The sequence below is a fragment of the Phragmites australis genome, chromosome 8 (assembly GCF_958298935.1).
Source record: "Phragmites australis chromosome 8, lpPhrAust1.1, whole genome shotgun sequence".
Taxonomy (NCBI): Eukaryota; Viridiplantae; Streptophyta; class Magnoliopsida; order Poales; family Poaceae; genus Phragmites; species Phragmites australis.
In genome coordinates, this window is record NC_084928.1 from 25,677,038 (window position 1) to 25,694,866 (window position 17,829).

The following is a 17,829-nucleotide window of genomic DNA, read 5'->3' on the forward strand; positions in this document are numbered from 1 at the left end:
AAAATGGCTAGAACATGAGGGCAAGGTAATATTTGAATCTGCATTCGAATTTGAGTTAACACCTTTTCCTTTGGTAGCAGCAATTGTCTTGTATCGATGCTTCTCTTCACATTTTTCATACAACTTTTCCAACTCAATCCGAACTTCACCTAGCTCCTTATTAGCTACATCACATCCATAAATTTGCTTAAAACACCACTCAACAAATCTCATCTTGTACCTTGGGTCTAAAATAGTGGCTAGCACCATGACATTATTCTTTTCTTCCCAATACTATCAAATTTATCCAACATTGTAATGCCCATAGTTTGCAAATTGATATGATTTATGAGCAGCTCTTAATGCAATCTTGACATTTACTATGTGTGGATAAAAAACATTTACGGTGGGATATTTCAAAGCTGAAAATGTAGATGTTACTTCAGCCAAAGACCCAAGTATTGGTTGAATTGATGAATACAATGCCCATTCATGATCTGTAGGCTGCCACTTATAGTTTGCATCAGTTTCAGCATAAGAGATAAGTGCTTCCTTATAAGCAATGGACACTTTCAATATGTGGTAAGTGGAACTCCACATTGATGAGACGTCAAGTTTTAATCCTTCTCCAATATCCAATGCAAGAGATCTACAAATTTCTACGAACTTGTGCGTGCAAAATAGAGACCTTTTGATGTACTTGACAGTTTGCCTTAAATTGTCTATCAAAGTTCCTAAGGGTTATATGCCGTCATTCACCACCAAATTGATAATGTGAGCACAATAGCGAACACAGAAGTATTTAGCAACAAAACAAGTTGATTTTCTAGCTAAAAGCTTAGCCTTCAAATTCTGAACAGCAACATCATTATTGGAAGCATTATTAAGAGTAATTGTTATAACCTTGTCTTCAATTTTCCATTCAGCTATGCATTCAAAGACAGCTTGTCCTATCACAATCCCAGTGTGTGGAGGATCCAATTCTACAAAATTCAGCACACGACGTTGCATATTCCAATTTCTATCCATGTAATGTGCAACCAAACACATGTAGCAAAGGTTTTGATTGGATGTCCACAAATCACAAGTCAAACTAATCATGTCCACATTTCTAAGACTCCTCATAAGAGCATCTCTTTCAGATTGGAAACCTTCAAACATTCACTTCTTATTGTCTTTCTACCAATAAAGTGATATTCAAGATTTAAATACCTCAAGACAATATTAAGCAAGTGTGCTCAACCATCCTAAATGGATACTCATGGACAATAATTATCTTAGCTATTAGTTTATGAGTTTCTTCATGATTATACTCACTAGGAGTGAAAATAATGGAGAGGTTTGAATCACCTGACTTTTCTGGAGCATAATTGAGAAGAGCTTGGGACCCCTTCTTAGCCAATTTGTTCAAATAGGGCATGCACTTCTTCATATGCCTCATAAGATGTGATGTAGCTCCTCGGGGTCTGTAAGAATGTATAGCAAAACATGCACTTTGCCTTTATTACTATCTCCCCTTTCACCGAGGATGGAACTTTGACCTCCTTAAAAGTTTTCCAAACACCGAGCGCTTCCTTCCCTTAACCTTCAGCTTACTCCCCTTGACCTTTAGATTCTTGCCAAATTTTGTTCCACCAGAAATATATGTCGCTTCCTCATCATCACTAGGATTTGATATTGACATGTCATCATTGAAGTCAAAAGAGTCATCCTCTGAATTGTCATCAGAAACCACCTACAAAGAAACAGAAGGTTAGCCAGCGAGCCAAGTGTGAATGAATGACAATGGTACACAAATATTTTGAGACATACATTGACTATCCCGTATTCATGTACTGTTGTAGAGATTACATGTTGATCAGATTGATGTCCCTGTCCACCACAATCTTCAAGATTACTTGGCGATGGAGCTTCCAACAGTAGAGAGATGGGACAAATAGAAGAGCAAGCGGACGCGTCGGATCGCTTAATTGGATATTGCTCCACGGAGTTGTTGTTGTATCAGCATCACACAAAAAAGTCCAAATTATATAATTTGTTGTTTCTTTTTCATTCTAATTAAATGTTAACCTACTGGCCAATGATCTTTTAGCAATGGTAGACATTGTAAAATTACTTATGAGCAGAATATTGTAAAATTACTTATGAGAAGAGGAGTTAAGAGTTAACTATGACAGAATATTGTAAAATCTATTCTCTATTCTATAATCTGTACAATAGATATGAGCATCCAAAACCTATCATGTAATCTGTACACAGAGTAGACCATTTTCTCTAATTTCCTCTAATATCTAATTTGTACACAGAGAAAACCTATTATGTAATCATACCTAGGGCCTAGGCTGGGCTGCTGCCTGCGGGACATGGCGGCGTGCCAGTGTGGGGAGGGAGAGCCCGGAGAGGGGCAGTCACCGGCATGTTCGCATGGGGAGGGCGACGTCTCTGGCGTGGGGAACCTCTTGCAGTCCTTCTCCTGGCGTCCTAGCTACTAGAGGCGTGGGGAGGGGCCGGAGGGCGGTGTCTCTAGCGTGGGGAGGGGCCTGCTCCTAGTAGCTGGCGGCCTGGAGGTGATGGCTAGAGTGGGGGATGGAGTTCTGGTGCCTGGATGGGAGGCCGAGAGGAAGACCAAAGACCTAGGCGTGGAGCCATGGAGTGGCCGAGTGGGGACTGAGGTCTCGGGAGCGTGGGCTGTGGCTGTGGGCATGTGGTTGCATACATACATAGGATGTGTCTATGTTCAACGTTGGATTGGGGGCCTCGTGTACATTGGCTCGCGAGCTAACTCGGCTCAGCTTGATTCACAAGCGAGCTAGCAAGGAGGCTCGAGCTTGGTTTGTTTGTACAATGAGCATATCTGGGCTGAGTCGAACTTTCACGAGCCCAAGTTAGCTCATGATGCTCGAGTTTTTTTGCAGCCCTAAGCACGCACACCTATTTTTGGTAACCCACCCATCCCGCATCCCTGCTTTCCGGACGTCACAGCTTCCTGCTAGGCTCCACAAGGTGACCCCGCAGAAAAAAAGCCCCAGATGCCATCGCTTTCTCAGGAAAGCTGCCGCTCGTCCCCCTGCGTCACTGCCGATGCGTCGGTATTAGTGTTTAAGCACTAGGCGACCGCAATTGCTGCATGCTTCTGGACTGAAAAAATGCATTCAGCAGGGATGCTGAATCTGTGAGGAGAGGCAAATCAGGTATTCCCCGATGGCTCCTCCCTTCCTCCCCCAGATCTGCCACTAAACCACTTCTGATTTTGACATTCGTGATCAGATATGAGTTCCCATGCTGCAGATTCGCTATGAAATTGCTAATTTTGCCCATATACCATCCAGAACATTGCAACATACAATCTATCGGCTAAAAAAGTACTTGATGCATCATACGATCTGTCAAGCAATTTTGTACGATGGGGAAAAAGGATCAACATGACGACCTTCTACTAGTTGCTCTATTTGTAGTAGACATCTGTGTCAGTGTTTTCCACTTTTCATTGCGATAATCCAGAAAAAAGATCGTTTGGCTTGCACAACGTACGAACACAATCCCAGAACATTACCTTGTTTTGCATTACTTTGCCTTGACCGTTGATCTACTGCATTGTCAAAAGGGTTGGACCTAAAAAAAACAGAAATTGGGCCTTTGCGCAACCAATGCTTGTATTATGAGAAATTGAAAATTGTCAAGAAGAAAATGCATACATGTGCTCTTCGAGTTGAATCTAGAAAACAAAATTATGAGGATTGAAAAACTACTAATGAACACAACATTTGTTGTTAATGAACACGACAGTAAAAGAAACACAAGGATGGTTTTTTTACATATACCAGATATCCTTGGCAAGTTTATTAAAAAACTTGTTTCCAATGGAAACTAAAAAGTCTTATAATGTATTCTTGAAATGCTTTTAATAATTGTATTGTTCTTTCATTTTTGCAGTTCCAGATTGACTTGAACCTAGCACCTCTTGATGAAACTGCAAATTTCAATATGACAGCACTGAATGAAGATTTCAACCCACAATTTTGTACTCAACCAGCTAGAGCAAGCTCTTCTACAAACTATAATTAGTTTGGTGCAGCAAGTTCTGATGCAACTGGGATGTAGTTGCCTACAATGTCAGAATTGAGGCTATCACTAGAGGATACTCATATGAATGCGCAAAATGATTATGGTGATGATGCAGAAGCAGGCGACAATGTAGAAGCAGACCTAGAGTTTTTAGAAGCTGTCTCAACACTAGAAGAATCGACCTGGCCTCAACAAAATGTATAGTTCCAACTGTTTAAGTGCCACATCTAAAAAAATGTATACTGGCATATATAAAATTATTTATACATCCAGAATAAAAATGCTTGAGCTGTATATAAGAAAATACTTAGTAACAAGAACACCAATGCTGACAAAAAACGTAAACATGGATATGAATTAATGTCACTTTAGATGTAAAACCCTACACCTTAGAGTCTGAAACATATACAATATCATTCATAGTAAAAAAATGCTAGTTTACTGAAATGCAAAAATTCACCCATACATCAACAATGCTATGTTCGGAAAATCCTACTCTGTTCTAAACTTCAGAACAACAACGCCCAACCAACAGCCTAATCTAAGACCATGCACACCTAGATCATCAAAAATGCTCTGCTCGACTTTGTTTTATTATGTTCCAAGCAATTCTCTGTTCCACTATAATCTAAACCATGCACACTTAGATAATCAGAATACTCCAAAAAACATTGGAAAATGCTGCTCTGTTCGAAACAACCCGTACCTCTTCATTGCAAGATGACTCGAGCTGTCTTCGTCTATGAAAAGAGACACACGCAATCACCATTTATGCTGCTTCTTGCATCAAATTCGATAAGACAAGGGAGCAACTTCTTACCTAGAAACTTGAATCAAATTTCCAGCTGATGGTTGAAGGAATAAAATTACAAGAAAAAATAATGGCAAACTTGCATTCAGAATTGTGAAAAATCCCCATTATAATTGCTCAAGTTTCTTGAATTGCCTATGTAAACTTGCTTGGTGGTGATCGCTGATCAGAAAAGTTGCTTCTAGAAAAAATAAAACATTATTGGGCAATTTAAAAAAAAATGGAATAAAAATTTACTTCCTCACAAAATATATAGTTGCTTATTCATAAATAAAATTTTAAATTACACGTAAGGATAAATATAAAGTTGCTTATTCATAAATATAAAGTTGCTTTCAAACAAATATAAATTTGCTTATTCATCAATGTAAAGTGTCTGATTTAACCATAGTATGCATTGAATAAAGAAAATTGATAGGCAAAGCACACACATGTTGAATATACGAGAGTGGTTACCTCTGTTTATATATAAATCGTACAGGGAGAACAGAGAAAAATACTTTTAACTTCCACGTGAGTCACTTTTACACATCATGATACACAGTTACAGATAATGGCTTAATCCCAGTAAGTTCTTATCGAAAGCTTAAGAAAAACCAGAAATAATAACTACCACATTCTTATAAGTTGGAAAAGTCATAACTAAAAAGTTGTCTAACGCCAATGAATATAAATCTAGCAAATTTACAAAAAAGAAAGCGAAAAAAGGAAAAAAAAAAGTTACATGGGAGCAATTATTATGTTCATGTATAAAGCATAGTACCGGAAAGAAAATGCTTCTATCATGTACACAAAATGATTGACATACAGACAGAACTTGCCTAAACTGTTACAAAATTTTTCTTAAGGATTCAATTAAATATTTAAATTTGCTCAAGCATAAAATCAGCTATGTGATGATTCAAGATGCATTCTGCATATTGGAGCCAGGGCCCTTTTTTTTTTTGCTTCAGATGAGTCGTAAACATAAGAATATGAGATGTAATATTGGAACAAGCAAATTACAGTAGTTTAGCTGAGCCAAGTAATCTACTATATCATGCAACTTTTTTATTCATTCAAACAAATTGGACTAACAAAATGTAAAGGAAAATCATGATTTTAGTACAATCCCAAAAGTCAATGCCAAAAAAGAACTCAGTAAATATGTTGCGTCACATGGATGAAGTTATGTTGTGTGATATAAAACCAACAAGTCTAATAACACAAGCCTGAAACAAATTTGCCATAGACAAACTTTAAAATTTTCTACTAGCAGATAATTGATTGCTCGGTAAAGTACTAGACTACTATGATTATGTAAAGCATCCTAAATCTGAAAAGTTTTCTGAACAGAATATCGACACTGGCAGCAAACTTGATTGTTAGGAAAGAACAGGGCTAACATGATACACTAAAGGGCTTGTATATATGACACCTGAGTGATTAACTAAAGCATCAAAATGTCAAAATTTTGTGAACCAAAACATCTAGAACTGGAATCAAATTGACTGTTCAGAAAAAGTACCAGCCTCTAATTATTGATCATATCAGTCAATTAGAGATAAATAAAAGCACAACATAGAGGCTAAAAAAGGTATGAAACTTTTTTTGCTACCCGTCAAACTTGGCAAAAGAATTGGTTTACTACCTAGCTCTCCTTAAACATGAGCAGTTCAGCTAAATGCAAATGGGAAATACCAGATCTGATAGGCAAAATCAATGTACTACGTATAGAAATATTTTGCTTATTTTAGACTAAGGGATTGGCTTAACAATTACATCACTGTGGGGAAATCACCACCGAATGAATTAATCTCTCCTTTTTTTATCGGAATGACAAGGAAAAGTACGTACACTGGAGAGAACATAGAGAATGAAAAGCAAGGCAAAAGAACAAAAATCTCAATGTTGAAAGCTCCATGTCCATGGTGAGCTAACCTGTGACAGCGTTCGATAGTCATGCCGATTACGAGGTGGTGGGATCGGCTGTTTCTTGTCTTGCGTCACACCTCTTCACGCCCCATCAACCAACACCAAACTTGGATTGGCTGCATCACCATGTCTCTGCGTCAATCTCGTTAGGCGGCGTGGAGCTCGATCTGCCGCCGCCGTGCTTGCCTAGGTCACTCTGCCTTGACCCCGCGCAGAGGCTCTCACCAGGACGACGAAGAGTCGATCCCGCACGTAAGAGCTCGCTCCCTATAGCACAAAGCTCGATCTCACACGAAGAAGCTCGACACCGACAATGAGGAGTCGATACCGTGCGTAGGGGCTTTATCCTGCGGAAGAGCAGTCGAGGTTGCTAACGATACACATGCTTGAGGTCATGCCCCCGAATCCTTCGTGCCGTTTGGGCAGGTCATCACCACCGGCCTTGCGAGGCGAGCACTTCGGCCCCCATGACACCCTCCACCTGACCCAAGGTATAAAAATGGGGCATGGCGATGGCTATCGAGTCGCAAGGATTGGAATCTTCCGCGGTGATGCCTGATCTAGCATGGCGGCGCTGGAATCCTTGTGGCGTAGCCCGATTTGGCACTACGGTCGTGCATGACTTGGGCGGAGAGAGAGATTTCGGTGGTGTCGATTTGAGCGGAGGTAACGAGGGAGAGAGAAAATGGCAGTAAGAGGAAGACGAGAGTAGAAAGGAAGTTTCTCGGTCTCGCACGCCACTTGCCCGGCAAAAAGAGGCAGGGGAGCCGGTCAGATGGATGCGTAGAGGCTAAATAATAACTCGAAATTTAGATTTTTATCATTTTTCTGACCATCAATTTAGGGGGTGTGACTTCTTATAGCAAAAATCTCCTTATACCCTCGCAAGAAAAAAAAGTACTTGAGAGAGGTCATCATCTGTCATCCAAATTTTTATTTTGGAAATCAGCCGAATTTGTCACTTTTTTATTATTTTGGAAATCAGCCGAATTTGTCACTTTTTTAAATGAAAATTGGTAGAAGAGGTGCTTATTATATTGATAAAAAGAGCACAATAGACTAACAACGCTTGGGTAATTAGGGAAAGCCGAGCATAAAACCATAACAGAGCAAGTAACTACTTAGCTAAACTAGACTTAGAACACCGTAACTCCTAACCATCTACCTAGCTAAACTAGGCCTAGGATGGTCAACATTGCTGCAGAACAGCCAAGCTGGAGGCCACCGAAACACACAGGGAAATAAACTCCCAAGCGACGACATCACAGAAGACACGATGCCAAAGATGCCATCATCTCTCATCTGAAAAACCCAGAACTAGATTTTCACTTGGAGAACCTCCTGGAGAGGCAAGGAGCACAGTAGAACCTCTTCCAAGAGGATAACAACGCCCGAGGGCATCACCAGTGCCAGTATCGACATGAGGTTGAAATGGCTTGTTGGTGATATGCCCTAGAGGCAATCATAGAGATGATCGCATCACGTCTATATTTATGTACTTTTGAATAATGTGTTATTTGGTTTATTGGATAATTATTATTTATATTGATTTGCTTGTATGTGACTTGTTTATGAAAGTTTTTGTTTTATTGTGATGTTATTATAAATGATCACTAGTCTTATGTCATTATGTGGGACAATAATGATTCACAGACTAGCACATGTATTGATTGATGATCATGTTTTACGGGTCATAGATATGAAGATATCAAATTAATAATATGAACACATGTTAGAGAACATGGTATTGCATAAACCCACCTTGAGATATTACTAGCATTGTTATATAGCGTGTCATTAGTTGTAATTTCAAATGGTGTACTTGTAGGATATTTAGACCTAAGATCGTCATTAATTCTCATAATATGTAATGGCACACTTTGGGGCTGACAAATGCTACTCCAAACTAGACAGTCATAAAATGCTCTGTGTCGATGGCAAAACATGCACGCCTGGATATGCCAGCACAGGAAACACGCTCACCATCTGCTACCGTGACGTAGAGGTTGTTCCGTAGCTGAAATTGCAGTTGCGACTGCGCCACCATGGACTCAGAGACAAAGTTACGCGGGGAACCCAAATCGAGGAGGGCCGCGCCGATGTGGCATCGAACTTGCATCGTTTCCCCCGTTTGGATGCCCGCGATGGCGTGAAGAGAGATCTGCAGTGCCTCTGTGTTGCTCTTGGTTGTCGGGTCTACATCTTCGTCGTCGTCCGCCATCTCAAGGAGGAAAAGCCGCTTGCAGGAGCGGTTGTGACCCTAGGCGTAGCGCTCATCGCAGTTGAAGCAGATACCAAGGCAGCACCGCTCCTCAAGCTCTTCCGGGGAGAGGCGCTTGATGGTGCACCGTGCCACCATGATCGTCCGGGTGCCGCCGATCCTGCGCCCGTCGAGGTTGACAGTAAGGTTGTAGGTGCGGGTGTCGCGAATGATGGCGTGTTCGACAGGAGGCCCGACGTAGACCTGAGTGACGACGCTCGAGGGGTGCGAGCCGCCGCGTCCATGACCTATTCGCGGCGTTCGAATGAGTGGGCTAAGTTCATGGTGACCTCCAAAGTGTGCGACGCCTGCATCTAAACGTTGAGGCTCATGGGTTCTTGGAGGCCTACGGTGAAGAGCTGGACCTGTTGGTACTTAGTTAGAGGTCATGCTTGGGGAAGGAGTGCCAGGAAGCGCTCCTGCTAGTTGGCCACCGTGCCGGTGTGACAGTACACCGCCAGTTCACCGAGAGGGTTTGAGTGCAGCAGTGGGCCAAAATGTAGATTGATGAACTCGACGAAGCGTTGCCATGACGGTGTGCCTCCTTCCCTTTCGACGTGCATATACCATTGTTACGCAGCGTCAGTAAGGTGGAAAGCGGCAAGCCAGACTTTCTCCTCCTCGATGGTGCACTTGCTGCAGAAGTAGTGTTCGCAGCGGTTGAGATACAATAATGGGTCGCCCTGGCCATCGAATTTGGGAAAATCCAGCTTGTGAAAACGTGTTTGGCCCATGGGACCGTCACACGCTCGCTGGAGGGGATCACTGCCGGCCAACTAGCACGCTCTCGTGGTGATCGCGTTCGAGCCGGCTAATCGCGAGGTTGTTCGCACACTGCTGTTGATCGATGTCATGGAGTTGGTCTTCCATTGACTCTAGGCGATCAAGCTTAGCAAGGATGACGTACATGAGCACCTAGGTTGTGTCTGTGGTACCACTGGTGCCGGAATCGCTGCTCGACATGTTGGCGACAAGGGTAGGAACATTTGGTCCTGACACCAGATGTTGTGGACGGGTTAGAAGAACTCGACGGGAAGGCGAGGCCCTGGCAGCCTCGACTGCCTGGAGCCGAGGTAGCTGCAACAAGTGGAAGAAGATGGAAAACTCAATTCTTAACTTTATTTATCTCTTGTGCTGCCCCTTTTAAAGAGAGCTGGACACCACAAACTGTTGATTCCCAACTAACCCTTATCTGCTAACTAATTCGAAATTACTTAACGGCAACAACTATGGCACAAAATCCTGATCCTAGCTACTTCTGTTGCGACCGCCATATGTTCGGCCCACATAACAGGACACATTACCATTTCCACAGTGCAAATGCATGACATAATATACACATCATGATATCAAGACGACAGGTCGTTGTGACCGCTAACCATGCTATAATGAGATTTACAATTAGCAAAGGGATGAACACACAAGACGAAAGAAAAACTGAATCAGCTATATGAAACAGAAGAGGGCTGGGCCTCTTCGAATGCTCATTTAAAAACACATTGGGGCTGTTGAAGGAGATTGGATTCTTTTTTCTCTCCACAGCCTCCCCAAACAATGCAGCAACCACTAGGGAGAACAAACTACATTCCTGCAGCCTGATAGTTCATCATACTCGCAGAACAGAGTTTAAGAAATTTCATAACAAATGTGTGGCAGCTGAAAACAATACAGATAAAAAGATATGTAAGAGCCACGACCAGAAATTGAGTTTCCATGAAGAACTGTAGCTTAAATCTGCACCGGTTCGACCGTAGGTTGTTGTTCCTGTGAAGCTGCCATTTTTCGGGGATGCACTGCAATGTACAAAGTAAAATGTTATTGGTTTAGCGGAGACTTGACATTTTATTGCAGGTGTGAGTGAAAAGAGAATTCAGGTATGCATATTTTAACATGAGAAAGATCCCCAATTTCTTTTTTCTTTTAGTGGAAGCGGCCCAAATTTCTAAGAGCTACAAACAGGAAAGTGGTGAGGTTTAAAATACCAATTGTGCATCTTGAACAATCTGACAGAGAAATTACATTTTCTGTCATGCTCCGAATATGCTTCAGTAAAATATAAATCATTGAAAGAATTTCCAATTAACTTCAAATAAGTGTTTAGTGCTAAAGGTTGTTTCAGAACTACAATAAATGTCTCACCAAGTTTAACAATATGTACCAGTTTGGAAAAACAGGTTTTGTAAATATCTATGGATTCAAGGCATACTTAACAGTTAATGGATTTGAAGTTTACATTTAACTGTTGAAGGATCAATTTGCAAACTGCAACAATCTTCGGGTGAATCTTACAGAAGAGAACAATGAATGTGCATTTAACACTTTCAACAGTTCTGTACTGGCAAGGTACAACCAGAACATCAGATGGTTACAAGAAACGGCGAGTATCTTGCAATCCACAACAGGTTAGAGGGTTCAGGTTATAATGGTATATGCTAGGAATAAGTTAGCATGAGGCCTTTTAACCACGGAAACTAATATGGTGAAAATCTGGAAATTTTGCCAGTTGGTTGCTGAATCATGAAATGAGGGCCTATATCAGGAGCCAAGCACTTGGAGTTTTTGGACTCTGGACGCAATGGAGGGCCTTCCACTGGTGCTTTGCCCTATGTGTGGAGACCAAGTGGTTTGGGCTGTTTGCTAGAACAACATGATCATGATAGGGAGTACTATACTGTCCAAAGAACCATGATGTAAGCCAATTTTGATTGTTGGGAAGTCTGATTTTTTTTCTGAACTTTGTTAGCTCAATAATAGCAGTGCACAATGTAATTCATATATGTGATCAAATTGTCTACAGTCTCACTCAGCATGTCAGTTTTACATTTGGAAGGATCACCATGCGCTCTGTTTGTGAGACATCTTGAGGGGCAAAACATTGACAAGATTGCAGCGGACCATCTAGGGGAGCCAACAGTGTTTAAGGATGCTTCAGCAGAATCAATGAAGGAAGCCTTGTTTGAGATTATAAAAGGATTAGTTCAAGTCAAGAATGAATTTTTTGACCTCTAAGTTTGTATGTGTACTTCAAAATTTTCAAATAATTCAAGCATGTACATCACGTTATAATATGTACACCCTAAAAGACTTATGCAGAAATATATTCATATGTACACTGCCCAAAAAAAGAAAAGAGGAAGAGATAAGGCTTATCTTCTGCGCAAAGAAGATTTTCTTTTTTTACCATGCACATATGAACATATTTTTGCACAACTGTTTGTAAGAATAGAATTTAACATGATGTACATATATGATTTTTTTAAGAAATGAAGTGTATATAAAATTGCATTTCCGCTCAAGTCAACGAAATCCTAGCTGAGATGAAGAAGTCCTATGTTAAAATTGGTTGTGTCTTGAAGTAGCAAGCAATGATCAATGCCTTTCTCTTTTAGGTTAGTAGGGATGCTGTTAGCTAGGTCTGCAGATGACATGTATCAGCAATTTCCCGACTTGTATTAATGTTGTCGATGTTTCTAATTCTTGAACAGCTAGGTAACATCTGTTAAACATGCATTTAAGTGAGAGGGGGTGTAATTTCTGCTAGCACAATGGTCAACATACATCACTCGAAGAAGCCACTAGATTCTTCATACTGGAGTGATCAAGCATTGGTTGTTGTACTTGTAACACAAAAGAGCAAATAGTCATGGGAAGAAGAATAGAAGAAACAAGGGCAACCGTGTATGAAATCTGTGAGACGAGGAAGGTCATATGATTAAAGAACAAGATCGAAGAAAATGAAGAGCACATGCTAAACGGCAGTAGTGCAAAATGATTCAAATGTACTTGTTGTCAGTCAAACCAATACTTCTAATGAATAGATATTAGATTTGGTCCACGTATGTTCAGCGAGGGAGATGTTTGACGAAGGATCTCTACACCAGGCACATGGATTGTTCAGTTAGTGGTGGCAAGAACTAAACAGTTACTGACATGAGATTAGTTACATTAAGATGCATGATTGGGCACATTGAACACTGGTAGTAGGTCAGTATATCGTTGGATTGAAGAAGAACACAATATCTGTGAGATTTCTTCAACTCTATGGCTGTGAACTATCACTTCAAGGTGGAGTCATACAACTTACTTGCAAAGGATGGGGGTTTTTTCGAGAATGTTTGCAAAGGGTGGTAATCATGAAGAGTATTTGGATCAATGGAGGATATTGATTGGTGGAAAATCTTAAAAGTAGAGCATCTATTTGAAGTTTTGGTCAAAATTTTGGCCATAGAAAGAAACCATTTCGTCGATGGTAGGTACGGAACTACAGTAGTCTGTGCTTATGTGTGTCTTCAGCAATTGAGAGTCGAAGCTGAAGGAAATTGGAAGGAAGATGTGGTAGTGTTGTAGGAGCAATCGAAGGGGTTCATGCCCTTCGGGTTGGGTCTGAACAGCAGGGTTGAGCTGTCTCCACCGGCACCAATCAGCTCAACTTGCCTCTGGCGATGCACAACATAGCCTAGAGGCACGCTGGGCTGCTCAATAGCGCAATTTCATGAAATATTCAGTTCGTGAAACTATAGACCAACATGTAAAAAAAAAAACTCTACCTATGGAGAAAAATAGCCCATGGCATGACTTTTAAAGGTCAAAATAATACATCGAAGGCTAGCCACTCGGGCCGGTATCACTAAAAGCGACTTCACGGCTGTCTAGACTACACTAAAAGTGACACATAGCGAGACACTTTTTTTTAAAACCAGGGTTCGAGCCCTGTTGCTATCAGCACGTTCTCAGACCAACATGCAAGATCCAGGATTCCCGAAGATTATAATGACACTCCACCATTGCGTATATACATCTACTACCCAAAGGAAGGACAATACAAACTTTGAGGCTGGCGCAGTGCACTAACCTGGAAGGAAACACGCAGCTCCCATGACCTACAAAACAGAACGCAGCACCGACGCACGGTACGTTTACACATCTCCGTACGAATAATCCAACAATAAAGAAGTAAAAAAAAAAGAAGATTCAAATCCGAAGGATGCTGCGTGATTCACGATGGGGGCGAGAGATTCCCGGTGCGTACTGGGGTTGAGGGCGGTGAGCGCGGCGGCGCCAGAGAAGTCGCAGGCGGCGGGGTTGACGGCGCCACCGGCGCGGAGGAAGTAGTCGTTGAAGGCGTAGGACGCGTGCGCCTGGAGGTCGGGCGGGTCGTAGCAGGCGCCGCCCTGCTGGATGGCAGCGCAGTCGGCGCGGCCGCCGTCGGCGCTGCACGCCCAGTCGATGGCGCTCTGCAGCGGGCCGTCCTCCGCGTTGTTCTTGGCCACGCACCACAGCTGGCCCCCACCGCTCACCCCCACCGCCCCCGCGGCGGCGCCGGCCCCGCGCGGGGCGAGCAGGAGCAGGACGGGGACGATGAGGAGAGGCGGGAAAGGGGAGGAAGCCGGCATTGGGAGGCGAGGATTTGGGGAGAATCGGAGGATTCAAATGCTGCCGTTGCTGGAAGGGGACAGAGAGCCAGGTCGGGAGGTGAGGCGTGCAGAGTGTGAAGTGGACTGACGTCTTGAGAGAGCAAGACGCTTTCGCCTCCGCTCCGGCTTTACAGTGTGCTTGTGCTCTTTAGCTCTCCTTTTCTAGTTTCTTCTTCTTTTGGCTATACTGCTCACAGCACTCCAATATTGAATTTGATCCTTTTGTCAGCTGTAGAAAATGATGTTGTCTAGCTAGAGGTATTCCGCACAAAATGACAGGAATGATCAAATGAAAGGGCGAATTTTGCCATGACGAGGTTCGATGAAACCCTATAATCGTAAAAATTAAAATCCAAAATCAAGTGTCATTAGCCAAAATACATGTTCATTTTTTCCAACTACGATTGTGTCCTAGTTCTTGTTAAATTTAATCTTCCATCAAAACGATTCCAAACACTAGGGACATTGATGTTAAACAAAAAGATTCTTTTAGTCGAATCGAAACCGTTGGTTAGACAACAATCATGGCGGTTCACCTGGTAACCTTGGTGATGCGGATCTGTCCTCGGGGTGAGATTGATCAGAGTCGGATTACCGCATCTCTCACGGCGGAACAAACGAGCAAGATAACTATCTTCGATTTGCAAGATGCAAAGCAAGAACAAGGGTAACTAGTACCGATCACAATTTGAACTAGCAGATGCAATCAGTACAAATTCACCAACCCATCTCTAAAGACGACCTGCGAGAGGAACGCGACCCAAGAACTCAAAAGTTGCAATCCGCACTCGAAAGTAAGCATTCACCGACTTCTACAGGGTGCCAAGTTTTTTAAAAAGAACTTTGAGAAACTAAATTAAATATGTTTGGATTTATATATAATGAGTGATCGATAAGATTGTCGATTTAGTTAAATATGTCTGTATTCGTGATTTTCTTTTAGCCCTATGATATTGAATATGCTTTATCTAATTTAAATTAGGTCAATACTATACATTAAGAGTTTAAAATTTTTAAGAGAAATCAAATTTGGATCCTTATAGAACCACTCTTAATGTTCACACCATATGCATAAAATGAGTTTTCAAAATCAAACAAGGGAGGATGGGCCTGTAGTGAGAAACAAGACTAGACTAGTGGCTCGGGATTTTACTCAAATTGAGAGGATATGCTTTGGAGAGACCTTTGCACGGGTAGTTAGGCTAAAAGTCATTATGATTCTCGTAGCATTTGCGGCATCCCAGGGTCTCAAGTTGTATCAAATGGATATCAATTGTGTTTTCCTAAATGGTTTCATATAGGAAAAGGTCTATATCAAGCAACTCCTAGGCTTTGAGCACCCTAAGTACCTTTACAGAGTATACAAGTTTTAGAAAGCTTTGTATGGATTTAAGCAAGCACTCAGGGTTTAGTATGATAGGCTTAAGTCATTCTTGTTAGAGTATTGGTATGTTATGGGGTCAGTTAATAAAACTTTATTCACTCTCAGGCATAGCAAATATGTCCTATTTGTTCAGATTTACGTGGATGATATTATTTTTTGTGGCTCTTCTCATGCACTTGTAGCCAAGTTTGCAGAAATTATGAGTAGAGAGTTTGAGATGACGATGATGGACGAGTTCAACTTCTTCCTTGAACTTCAAATCAAGCAATGCAAGTATGATACATTCATCCACCAGACGAAGTACACTAAGGAGCTGTTGAAGAAGTTCGATATGAGCGACGCAAAGCCCTTGACGATACCGATGGCTACCTCAACTGTACTTGATCTGGATGAAAATGGTGAAGCAGTGGACCAGCGAAAGTTTAGGAGCATGATTGGTTCCCTCCTATACCTAACGGCGACAAGATCAGACGTCCACTTCATCGTCTATCTCTGCGCGTGCTTCCAAGCTTCACCGAGGATGTTTCACCGTCAAGTGGTGAAATGCATTCTGAGGTACCTTAAGCACACTCTCGAGTATGGACTCTGGTTTTCTACTGCCTCTTCGCTTTCTCTTCGAAGTTTTTTCGATGTGAATTTTGCTAGTTGTAAAATTGATAGGAAGAGTACCTCTGGTACTTATCATTTCTTGGTACTTCTTTTATATGTTGATCTTCTCGTAAGCATTTTAGCGTTGTGCAATCTACTACTAAAACTAAATATGTAGCTACCGCTAACTATTGCTCATAGATTTTGTAGATGGTTGCTACCTTGAGGGACTTTGGGTTAGATTTCAAGAGTGTGCCACTTTTGTGTAACAACACCAGTGCCATAAGCCTAGCCAATAATCCAATCCAACACTTCAGAACCAAACACGTAGATGTGAGATTTCATTTTCTGAGATACTACAATGAGAAAGTTGACATAGACTTGAAATACATTGATACCCAACACCAACTAGCCAACATCTTCACCAAGTCTCTAGATATTTCTAGATTTTCCTATTTGAAGGGAGAGTTTGGTGTGTGCTATCCTTATGGCATTGTGTGAGAGATTTGCTTTTATATATACTCTATCTTATTTTTGTTGCATTTGCATTGCATCGCATAATATAAGATAATCATAGTAGTTGAGCTTTGACTTGTGTGTTTTTAGCATTTTTGATTGCTAGACTTGAATTTAGACAAAGTTGAGTAGTTATACAGAGCAAGCTTTAATCTTATGCTCCTCTTGATATTTTGACATAAAATATTTCAAGCAAGCTAGCTTTCTTTAAGATGAAATTTGGTAATTTTATGAATCATTTAGACTATGAAATGCTACATTTTTTATCAACATGTTTGTAATTACTTTGGCTTAGTCCATTCTTGTGTTAAGGCTAGTTTAATGAATATCTTGTTCTAGGCTTCTTGGTTCATATCAGCGGATTGGAGAATATTGCACTATATTTTCTGTCTTTGTCAAATATTTAACTCATGATAGAACCTTGGGAGTACATGTGTTTCTTGTGTCGTAAAGACACTACTTGACTTGATCATGTGAAAACTTAATTCTTTGTGAAAATATGAATAATCTTGTGAAATCAAGTATTTTATCCTAAAATATGATTCAATACGGTTGTCTTGAAGCTTCAAGATATTTGTCGTACCTAGTCGCACGACACTTTGCTTGGATAACAGGCAACATGAGGGTAAAATAAAAGACATATGCCTAATTGCTTAATTTTTTTTAAATCATGTATTCTAACTAAGTCTATGTTTCATATATGAGCGTTTGCAAAGACTACTATCATGAATGCTTGTTTGCCGAGTTTAAGATTGAAGTTGACTAGTTCTTAAAGCTTGTATTGCCTCGGTATGTGTGGATGCTTATGTGGTTGTTTTGAATATGATTTGGCTATGTGAAATTAAATGTGCCAACTAATTCTTCGGATTTAGTTTGTAAAACTTCATGTTCTTGTGTC

The 17,829-nt window shown here is 41.2% G+C and overlaps 1 protein-coding gene across 1 annotated transcript; it reads right to left on the minus strand.

Annotated features, from left to right (window-relative positions):
• Positions 1-10,549: 10,549 nt before the first annotated feature.
• On the minus strand, positions 10,550-14,576 carry LOC133925913 (PLASMODESMATA CALLOSE-BINDING PROTEIN 5-like). Its single transcript, XM_062371654.1, has 3 exons — positions 14,059-14,576; positions 13,882-13,909; positions 10,550-10,822 (listed from the first exon to the last, which is right to left on the minus strand). Exons 1-3 carry the CDS (start codon positions 14,420-14,422, stop codon positions 10,666-10,668), a joined length of 549 nt encoding a protein of 182 aa, XP_062227638.1. The 5' UTR covers positions 14,423-14,576; the 3' UTR covers positions 10,550-10,665.
• Positions 14,577-17,829: the final 3,253 nt, after the last annotated feature.

Excerpts from the sequence above, each read along its gene's own strand:
- LOC133925913 (XM_062371654.1), bottom strand. The coding sequence starts at position 14,422 with ATGCCGGCTTCCTCCCCTTTCCCGCCTCTCCTCATCGTCCCCGTCCTG. Across the intron at positions 13,910-14,058 it reads GCTCACCGCCCTCAACCCCA|GTCATGGGAGCTGCGTGTTT; the intron begins GTACGCACCGGG and ends TCTGTTTTGTAG. Across the intron at positions 10,823-13,881 it reads AGCTGCGTGTTTCCTTCCAG|TGCATCCCCGAAAAATGGCA; the intron begins GTTAGTGCACTG and ends TGTACATTGCAG.